Source organism: Helianthus annuus, chromosome 7 (assembly GCF_002127325.2).
Source record: "Helianthus annuus cultivar XRQ/B chromosome 7, HanXRQr2.0-SUNRISE, whole genome shotgun sequence".
NCBI classification, from domain to species: Eukaryota; Viridiplantae; Streptophyta; class Magnoliopsida; order Asterales; family Asteraceae; genus Helianthus; species Helianthus annuus.
This window is the reverse complement of record NC_035439.2, coordinates 145,165,151-145,176,582: the sequence shown is the minus strand read 5'-3', so window position 1 is coordinate 145,176,582 and position 11,432 is coordinate 145,165,151. Positions and strand designations below refer to the sequence as shown.

Sequence of the window (11,432 nt, the reverse complement as noted above, 5' to 3'; positions counted from 1 at the left end):
TCAGACAAATGCAAATGCAAAAACACAACATTTTTGCACCAAAATTTGACCAAAAAATTGTCCTTCAACATTTTTGCACCAAAATTTGACCAAAAAATTGTCCTTTATGTATCAGTATGTTTCCATCTCTAAAATTTGTTAAACTATTCAAGATTATTACATAGAATACATTAGTTAGCAATTCTTTGACATGTTAAACTATCCGAGATTATTACATAGAATACATTAGTTACAATTCTTTGACATGTAGCGCATGTTGGCAATCAATTACACCGGCAAGTAAATTCTTTGACCCGACCCAACCCGTTTGCCAGGTCTACGTGTGCATATGTTTTAATATAAGGCCGGTCTAGGCTAATGCAATGCTAGGTATAGAATTTCACCTAATGCCATACGTTATGGTGTGTGAATGTGAATGAAAAGTAAGCGACACATCAAAGGCACGTAAGCATGAAAAGTATCCATACTCACTTCATGAAAGGGGTTTAATGGTGTATTATGAATTAAAAAAAGTGAATTAATATGTTATATTTTAACCGGTTAAAAAAGCATTTGAAATCTTCGCCTTATTCGCCGTGACCACACTCACACCAGTGCCCTCATGCCCCAGTCACACCTCTGGCCCCCGGGGGTGAGGGTGTGCGCCCAAAGAGCTGGGGTGGCACCCCCACTCATACCCATATGTATCATCATCATCATACTCGGTAAATCTCACTAGTGATAGAATATTGGGTGATGATATGGCGAGTTGATTGGATATTGAGAGTGATAGAATTATATCACCAGTGACCACCCCGTTCCGTTAGTGTAAAATTAGGATTCCTCAATCATTCTCTGTTATGAGATGAAAACATCTCCCTTTTAAATATTTAATTATTTCGTCTTTCATTGTGAAGCCAAGCCAAACATTCGATTGTATTGTTGAATAAATTGAAAGTAAATTCGATGAAATGCACAAGAATTCGACTTCGTAATTACTACTCCACTGCTTCAACCTCTCATTTCAATCAAAAAATTTTGCATCTCAAAAATGCTTCCAAGGTCGATGATGCACTCCAACTGTTTGATGAAATGCTTCAAAGACAACCTCCACCTAACATCATTGAATTTAATAAGCTCATTACTGGCATTGTAAAGATGAAACATTATTCCACTGCTCTTTCACTCTTTAAGCAAATGAGACTGACGGGTGTTCCTGTTAGTATCCCTACAATGAACATATCCATTAACTGTTATTGTCGCCTGAATCAAGTTGCTTATGGTTTTGCCTTACTAGCAACCCTTTTCAAGCAAGGTTATTCACCCAGTTTGGCCACCTATAGCACTCTCATTAATGGGCTTGTTCTTGCTGATCGGGTTTTTGATGCTGTTGAGTTGTTCAAGAAACTGCTTAGAGAGAAACTTTGTGATCCGGATCAAGTTATGTATGGAACCGTTATTAACGGGCTATGTAAAGTTGGTCACACTAGCAAGGCCCTTGAACTACTTAGATTCATGGAATCCGTCTCTTGTAAATGTAAACCTTGTGTGGAACAGTACAATGCAGTCATTGACAGCCTTTGCAAAGACAAAATGGTTGATCATGCACTAGAGCTGTTTGCCAAGATGACTGAAAAGGGTGTCACTGCTGACGATATCACTTACAACTCTTTGATTCAGGGTCTTTGTAACTTTGGTCGAGAGACAGAAGCTGCAAGAATGTTGATAGATATGGAGGAGGAAGGGGTATCTCCAGGAGCGTATACGTTTAATATCTTGGTGGATTCTTTTTGCAAGAAAGGATCGGTAAAAGATGCAGAGCTTGCTATACAAGCAATGGTACGAAGAGGACTATATCCAGATGTAATCACTTATAATGCATTAGTCGATGGATACTGTTTACGCGGTGAAGTAGATGACGCAGAGAAAGTAATAGAGCGCATGATGGAAAGGGATATTGTGCCCGACATCATCACATATAGCAGCCTCATAGATGGATTCTGTAAGAAGAAGAGAATCGACAAGGCTATGCGTCTCTTTCAGGAAATCCAAGACAAGGGTTTGATTCCTGACGTTGTTACTTACAGTAGCATGTTACAAGGTTTGTATGATTCAGGGAATCCTGCAGCGGCTAAAGAACTCTTTAACGAGATGCAAGCAAAGGGCCACACTCCAACTGTATGGACTTACGGTATCTTGTTCCATGGAATGTGCAAAAACTCCCAGACAACTGATGCATTGGCTCTCTTCCGTTCGCTGGGAAGCAATGAATTGATGAAAGATATAGGGTTGTATAATATATTGATTAATGGTTGTAACAAATCCGGGAAGCCTAACTTAGCTTTGGATCTGTATGATGAACTTGTATCAAGAGGATTGAAACCAAATGTTAGGACCTATAACGCAGTAATACGTGTTTATTGCGAAGAAGGGTTATTGGTTAAAGGTAAAGAATTGCTCAGGAAGATGGAAGAGAGTGGTTGTTTGCCTGATAGCTTCACATACAATATTATTGTTCGAGAGTTACTGAAGAAAAACGAGTGTGGAGAGGCTGAGATATTTCTTGAAGAGATGATAAACCGAGGTTTTATGCCTGATCATGCTACTTTTGAGAATTTACTAGTCCGGATCCCAAATGTAGGAAAAGATTCTCGTTTGCGAACTATTGTTCTAAAGCTAACAAGTGTAGAAAGAAAAGATGGGGGAATACCTTGTTAGAAATAGCCCGTCAATGTGGCCTTACGGATCATTTGGTAACATTACCAATATGGATCATTTGGTAACATTACCAATATGGCATAACTAGTTCATTCCTATAAACTTTAGTGACAAATTGTGAGGTTAAGCATATTATGTGGTAAATGATTTTGCGTAATCATGATAACGACGCTGCTTTTAATGATTTAAGGAGAATCACCTATGTTAGAGAGAAGTGGGGTCACTTCGAATGGAATTGGGGGCACAATTCCTAGAGCTCTCGCAGAACCAGGAAAGTGTTCCACGACCATTATTGGACACGACTATGAGGGGATGACCCGGCTAAGGAGAGTATTGTGTGAAGTGTATTGTCGCCTACACAAATGGGGGTTTGTTCAAGGACATCGTGTCTACAAACCGCTAGGAGGCTAAGTATGCTTCACAACGGAAAGTTCAAAGGGACACCTACTTATCCGGCAATACTCAACTGTCGAGGTTCCATTGGAAACTTTATGTGTTTTGATCAATCTCCATTCATGTGGGGGATTGTTGGAAATTTAGATATTATGAATGGATATTAATTTAGTGAGATTATAATTTAATAAAATTATAATTATTTACTAGATTATTCATATGAAACATAAACTCTCAAGTAGAGATTTATGTCAATTTATTAGTGTTTATTAGAGTTTATGTCTCTAATAAATCTCTAATTAAGTAGTAGACTCTTCATATGTAACATAAACTCTTAAGTAGAGTTTTTATGTCAACTTATTAGTTTTTATTAGAGTTTATGTCTCTAATAAATCTCTAATTAAGTGAGAGTTATCTCTACCCATGTCTTTTGTATTAAAAGTAGGCTATGTGCCTAACTTGAGAAGTTGATATATATAAAACTACAAGAGGAAGAATACAAGTAGAAGACATAAAGTTATGCATGAAGAGTTCTTGAAGAAGAAATACTTGACCCATATGTTGGGAATATATAGAGATAAGTTTCTCTACATGATTCAACTACAATTCTATTCTTAATTTCCAAAAGGTCTAACACTATGTTTTTATCCGGTGTAACCTCGGGCGCGTGGCCTTCTCCGGCAGTACAAACTGCTTCGGCTGTTGTACCCTGGGAGACAGACGCGTCGTCTTTAGTAGAGGCGCGAAATCTGTTTTAAGGGAAGCGTGTTGAACACGTGCCTCAGCCACAACCGTCAACATCAGTTTGTTCATCTTTGCAGCCAAGAAGGATCTCACAAGGAGACGCGGTTCAAGTTCTCGTGGCAGAAATTATACAAGAAGACGCTTCTCAAGCTCTTGTCAAAGACAACGATTTGAATCGAATTATTTAAATATGTTGTATTTCATATTTAATTTTGTATGGATTTGTACACGGTACGGGTACTACAATTTCCCAAATAATATGTAAAGAGAGTATCTTTACAATTTTATATTTATTTATATATTTTTATTATAATTGTGACCCATTTCCTACAAATTTGACCAAAAAATTGTCCTTTATGTATCAGTATGTTTCCATCTCTAAAATTTGTTAAACTATTCAAGATTATTACATAGAATACATTAGTTAGCAATTCTTTGACATGTTAAACTATCCGAGATTATTACATAGAATACATTAGTTACAATTCTTTGACATGTAGCGCATGTTGGCAATCAATTACACCGGCAAGTAAATTCTTTGACCCGACCCAATCCGTTTGCCAGGTCTACGTGTGCATATGTTTTAATATAAGGCCGGTCTAGGCTAATGCAATGCTAGGTATAGAATTTCACCTAATGCCATACGTTATGGTGTGTGAATGTGAATAAAAAGTAAGCGACACATCAAAGGCACGTAAGCATGAAAAGTATCCATACTCACTTCATGAAAGGGGTTTAATGGTGTATTGTGAATTAAAAAAAAGTGAATTAATATGTTATATTTTAACCGGTTAAAAAAGCATTTGAAATCTTCGCCTTATTCGCCGTGACCACACTCACACCAGTGCCCTCATGCCCCAGCCACACCTCTGCCCCCCGGGGGTGAGGGTGTGCGCCCAAAGAGCTGGGGTGGCACCCCCACTCATACCCATATGTATCATCATCATCATACTCGGTAAATCTCACTAGTGATAGAATATTGGGTGATGATATGGCGAGTTGATTGGATATTGAGAGTGATAGAATTATATCACCAATGACCACCCCGTTCCGTTAGTGTAAAATTAGGATCCCTCAATCATTCTCTGTTATGAGATGAAAACATCTCCCTTTTAAATATTTAATTATTTCGTCTTTCATTGTGAAGCCAAGCCAAACATTCGAATGTACTGTTGAATAAATTGAAAGTAAATTCGATGAAATGCACAAGAATTCGACTTCGTAATTACTACTCCACTGCTTCAACCTCTCATTTCAATCAAAAAATTTTGCATCTCAAAAATGCTTCCAAGGTCGATGATGCACTCCAACTGTTTGATGAAATGCTTCAAAGACAACCTCCACCTAACATCATCCAATTTAATAAGCTCATTACTGGCATTGTAAAGATGAAACATTATTCCACTGCTCTTTCACTCTTTAAGCAAATGAGACTGACGGGTGTTCCTGTTAGTATCCCTACAATGAACATATCCATTAACTGTTATTGTCGCCTGAATCAAGTTGCTTATGGTTTTGCCTTACTAGCAACCCTTTTCAAGCAAGGTTATTCACCCAGTTTGGCCACCTATAGCACTCTCATTAATGGGCTTGTTCTTGCTGATCGGGTTTTTGATGCTGTTGAGTTGTTCAAGAAACTGCTTAGAGAGAAACTTTGTGATCCGGATCAAGTTATGTATGGAACCGTTATTAACGGGCTATGTAAAGTTGGTCACACTAGCAAGGCCCTTGAACTACTTAGATTCATGGAATCCGTCTCTTGTAAATGTAAACCTTGTGTGGAACAGTACAATGCAGTCATTGACAGCCTTTGCAAAGACAAAATGGTTGATCATGAACTAGAGCTGTTTGCCAAGATGACTGAAAAGGGTGTCACTGCTGACGATATCACTTACAACTCTTTGATTCAGGGTCTTTGTAACTTTGGTCGAGAGACAGAAGCTGCAAGAATGTTGATAGATATGGAGGAGGAAGGGGTATCTCCAGGAGCGTATACGTTTAATATCTTGGTGGATTCTTTTTGCAAGAAAGGATCGGTAAAAGATGCAGAGCTTGCTATACAAGCAATGGTACGAAGAGGACTATATCCAGATGTAATCACTTATAATGCATTAGTCGATGGATACTGTTTACGCGGTGAAGTAGATGACGCAGAGAAAGTAATAGAGCGCATGATGGAAAGGGATATTGTGCCCGACATCATCACATATAGCAGCCTCATAGATGGATTCTGTAAGAAGAAGAGAATCGACAAGGCTATGCGTCTCTTTCAGGAAATCCAAGACAAGGGTTTGATTCCTGACGTTGTTACTTACAGTAGCATGTTACAAGGTTTGTATGATTCAGGGAATCCTGCAGCGGCTAAAGAACTCTTTAACGAGATGCAAGCAAAGGGCCACACTCCAACTGTATGGACTTACGGTATCTTGTTCCATGGAATGTGCAAAAACTCCCAGACAACTGATGCATTGGCTCTCTTCCGTTCTCTGGGAAGCAATGAATTGATGAAAGATATAGGGTTGTATAATATATTGATTAATGGTTGTAACAAATCCGGGAAGCCTAACTTAGCTTTGGATCTGTATGATGAACTTGTATCAAGAGGATTGAAACCAAATGTTAGGACCTATAACGCAGTAATACGTGTTCATTGCGAAGAAGGGTTATTGGTTAAAGGTAAAGAATTGCTCAGGAAGATGGAAGAGAGTGGTTGTTTGCCTGATAGCTTCACATACAATATTATTGTTCGAGAGTTACTGAAGAAAAACGAGTGTGGAGAGGCTGAGATATTTCTTGAAGAGATGATAAACCGAGGTTTTATGCCTGATCATGCTACTTTTGAGAATTTACTAGTCCGGATCCCAAATGTAGGAAAAGATTCTCGTTTGCGAACAATTGTTCTAAAGCTAACAAGTGTAGAAAGAAAAGATGGGGGAATACCTAATATAACATCTCCGTGTTGACGTTTGTCTTGTTTTTTGATGGTTTCAAGATAATAATAAAATTCTATTATTATGCAGGATAATATGTGCAATTGTCGTGCAATATTCTTCTATGAAAATTAGTGTGTTAGATAACATCTGCATACATTTTAAATATTTGGAACGTCCGGTTTGTTGAGGTGCGGGCGAGACATCGGACCATGTACTTGTTACTTGCCGCATGGGCTAACTTCTAAACCATAAAAATTGTTTTGTAAATGGGCCTATATCAGATTTTTTTTCAAAAAAAAAAAAAAAAAAAAAACACGTGCCCCTCAAAATCACGGGCCCTGTGTGGTGGCCCTCCTCACACACCCTCATCAACCCCCATGCAACAGTAATCTCGCGTGTCGAGGAGAACGAGTCAAGCACCCTGTAGGGCAGCCATGGCCTCGTGAGAGCTACTCAGCTATGATGCTGGGGGTGTGAGCCTTGAAAGAATTTTATTACAAATATTTTAGATGTTTAAAGTTAAAAAAAAATATATTGTGCATGGTGGCACAACATATATTTGGATGCGAAGCAATTTTTTAGTGTTTCATGTGTTTTTCCATAATTTTTATTTGATACAAATTTTTATGCCGTAAGACCATGTGTAGTGGTTCACTTTCAGGGGGTAACCACCATCACAGATGATAGTGGCAGCTTTGATGGTGTGCGGAGAGGACCTCCGCACAAGGCCTGTGATTTTGAGGGGCACCTGATTTTTAAAAAAATTCGATATATATATGTTACTTTTTTTTTTTAAATAGTAAACACTAGGGCTGTAAACGAGCTGAGTCGAGCCGAGCTCGACCCAGCTCGAGCTCGGCTCGAACTGAATTCGAGTTGGCTCGACTCGAGCTCGAAATTCAAATCGAGCTGGGATTTGAGGCTCGAGCTCGAGCTCGACTCGATTAAAATTCGAGCTAGCTCGGCTCGGCTCGATCTAGCTCGAACTAACAAAAAACCGCAAAATTTACTAAATAAAAAGCCCTAAAAATGAATATTTTTATATACTAAGGGCCATATATGCAATTTAATTTAACCAAGTAGCTAAATATGCAAGTATAAATAGTTAACTCACTTTGTACATTTTCTTTATCTTCTTTTATATGGGAAATACTTCCTTAGTTTTTGTCTTCTGAGCGATGTGGGACAAAAAAATGAAGGATGTAAACCTTATCGAGCCGGCTCACGAGCTCACAAGCCGAGCCAGGCCAAGCTCGAGCTCGGCTCGTTTACAAACCGAGCCGAGCCGACCTGGCTCGTTTACAACCGAGCCAATTTCGAGCCGAGCTTTTTTCGAACTTTTTTCGAGCGAGTTTCGAGCGAGCTGCGAGCCACAAGTTTTTTGAACACCCCTAGTAAACACATACCAATTCCAATATAGGCCCATTTACAAATCATTTTTATGGTTTAGAATTTAGTCCACTTGACATTAGGTTTATTGAGCCCAATACTAATTTGATTTTTTTTAAATAATAATAAAATATTACGGAAGGACACATTTTTTTCAAGCTCGAACAGGGTATGTGAATTCTCAGAGACTCCACTGACAGCTGAAGTCACCTCGGCACAAAGTTGCCATATCCATGCCACACCTTCCCCTCCGCCCATTCATGCGTGGTTAGAACCATGCCCCCTCCATGCCCATCAGCGCGGTGTTCAAGTACAAAACCTGCAAAAGTGGAGCTACGTGCGTGCCGACTAGGATCATTCTACGCCCCTAGGTGTTGACATTTACAGATGGTCTAAAGGTATGATTAGAAATAGACTTTCCAATTACCAGTTAAACACTATTTATTAAATTTTTAGGGGTCTTTAACATTAGTGATGTTATATTTTCTAAGGCTATGTTTTATGTGGGGCTTTGTCATGAAAAGAAATGTCGCTACGTGTAGAGGTGCACAAAAACCTGAACCCGGAAAAAAACCCAGACCTGAGTATTTTAGAAACCTCGTTTTTATACTCGAACCCGACCCTACCGACGGGTAGGGACTGGGTATGCATATCCTTAGCAGAACCCGAACCCGTAACTGGGTTTTTTTGTACCCCTTTCATACTCGGGTTTTCAGTATACCCGAGTTTTCGAAATACCCGTACCCGGGTTTTACATAATACCCGCATCAAGTTTAAAAAACCCGAAACCGGGTATGACCATTGGATTGCATGTTGTGTTCATAGAAGCCTTTTATGATCGTTTTTAATGGTAATAGAGTTGTTGGGGGCCAAACTCATAATGGATATCTTGATAGAGCCATTGGGGAGTGGATGCTGTTTATGACGTCAAATAACAAAAAGCTACAAAAAAAATCACTTACAAACTCGTACAATAGTTCGCTGCACGTCTTTTGTTTCTTTTCAGTGCACCTGAATATCCGGATCAGGTTTTTTGAATACCCTATGGGGGTTGTTTCATACCTGAATCCGAGTACACAGGGTATGGATTTCCTGGCCAATACCCGGACCCGACCCGGGTATTGGCAATCCCCGAAAATTCTAAACCCGGTCATACCTGTACCCGGGTATGTACCTGAACTCAGGTATTAAAAAAAACTCGGTTTTGTGCACCTCTAGCTACGTGACACCACATAGACACACTTTATTTTCACCGTTTAATGATTGTGTGCCTAGATATTATTAGGTGGATATATTATTTAACATTATGAAAACCGACCTGGACGATTAAGCATCCAGATCTCTCTGTTACTGGTTTAGCACTTACCTAATTAGAAGTTGCTAAACAAAGGTAGGAATACAATTGTATAAAAAGTAAATGAAAGAATAGGCTCCTTGCCTTCTCTATTGATAATCACAACTATAAATAATACAATGTTGTTCACTATTTTTGGAACGAATCATAACAGATTGATACATATAATCATTGCTAAATATATATGCTATTATACCCCCGCAGTCGAAGCGGGAGGAGACCGTATGCTGAGACTGGATCTGAAATCCTCGAACAGGATGTGAGGTAACCCTTTTGTAAAGATGTCCGCTATTTGGTACCGAGAAGGAACATGAAGAACACGTACTTGACCCCGCTGAACTTGTTCACGAACAAAGTGTATATCGAGCTCTATATGTTTGGTTCGTTGGTGTTGAACCGGGTTACCTGACAAATATATGGCGCTAACATTATCACAGTAAACGAGAGTAGCACGGGATAATGGCAACTGAAGCTCAAGAAGTAAGTTTCGTAACCAGCAAATTTCAGCGACTACGTTTGCCACGCCACGATATTCGGCCTCCACGCTTGAGCGAGATATTGTGGACTGTCGTTTGGAAGACCAAGAGATGAGGTTGTCGCCGAAGTAAATACAATAGCCGCTGGTTGAACGGCGTGTGTCGGGACAGCCGGCCCAATCGGCGTCTGTATAAGAAACTAATGACGGAGACGACGAACCTGTAAGCATCAAGCCGAGAGTTGCAGACCCCTTTACATACCTGATGATCCTTTTAAGAGCATTCCAATGGTCAATGCGAGGAGCGTGCATGTGCATGCAAATTTGTTGCACGGCATAGGTGATATCCGGACGAGTGAACGTGAGATACTGAAGAGCCCCAGCAAGACTGCGATAAAGTGTGGGGTCGTGTAATGGTTTGCTAGATGTAGCACTGAGCTTCGAACTTGTGTCGACTGGCGTGGCTACCGGATTACAAGATTGCATTCCAGCTCGGGCAATGATGTCAGCAGCAATATGATTGTTGAGAAAGAAACATGGAGTCGGCTGTTCTGGTAACAAAGATCCCCAAAAAATAGCTGAGGGGGCCCAAATCTTTCATTGCAAATTCATGGGCAAGGCTGGACATTAAACGATGACGAAGTAGGTCGGATGATGTGACCAAGAGAATGTCGTCAACGTAAAGAAGTAAGAAAGCGGTGTCGCTGCCATGATGAAGGGTGAAGAGAGAAGCATCGCATCGGCTATGTTTAAACCCCAAGGTGAGGACGTAGTCTGTGAATCGTTGGTACCAGGCCCGTGGGGCCTGTTTAAGCCCATAGAGAGATTTCTTGAGACGACACACGTGGTCAGGAAACTGTTTATGTCGAAAGCCCATAGGCTGGTACATGTACACTGTCTCATTTAAGTTCCCGTGTAGAAAAGCGTTAGTCACGTCTAACTGATGAACCGACCACCGTTTGGATAAAGCAATTGACAACACAGTACGAATAGTTGCAGGCTTTACAACCGGGCTGAAAGTTTCCCCACAGTCTATACCAACCTGTTGTGACCGACCGTCACATACTAGACGCGCTTTGTATCTTTCCAGTGACCCGTCCGATTTGAATTTATGCTTAAATAGCCACATACATCTAATGATATTCATATCTGATGAACGAGGTACTAACTCCCAAGTTCCGTTTCTAATTAGTGCATTGTACTCCGTAGTCATGGCGGAGAACCATTCCGGTATATGAAGGGCATCAATGGGGTTTTTGGGAATAGGTTGGATGGTATGGGAGGTGGTGGTAGTGTGTAAATTTAGCGGGTGTTTGGGTTTAAATATCCCGCTCATGGAGCGGGTATGAATGGTGCGTTGTGGTGGAACGGTGGGAGGTTGGCTCGTGGCAGGAATCGGTTGGGATTGGTTTGGGTCAAGTGAGTTGTTGGGAGGGGGAGTGTACGA

General features: G+C 40.2%; 2 protein-coding genes across 2 annotated transcripts; both read left to right on the top strand.

Moving 5' to 3' along the window:
- Window positions 1-906: 906 nt before the first annotated feature.
- On the top strand, window positions 907-2,697 carry LOC110867167 (pentatricopeptide repeat-containing protein At3g22470, mitochondrial-like). Its single transcript, XM_022116298.2, has one exon. The coding sequence runs from the start codon at window positions 946-948 to the stop codon at window positions 2,695-2,697; it is 1,752 nt and encodes a 583-aa protein (XP_021971990.2). The 5' UTR covers window positions 907-945.
- Window positions 2,698-4,769: 2,072 nt separating this feature from the next.
- Window positions 4,770-6,859, top strand: LOC118480500 (pentatricopeptide repeat-containing protein At3g22470, mitochondrial-like). The gene has a single exon (XM_035975402.1). It carries the CDS (start codon window positions 5,031-5,033, stop codon window positions 6,795-6,797), a length of 1,767 nt encoding a protein of 588 aa, XP_035831295.1. The 5' UTR covers window positions 4,770-5,030; the 3' UTR covers window positions 6,798-6,859.
- The last annotated feature ends 4,573 nt before the right edge of the window (window positions 6,860-11,432 follow it).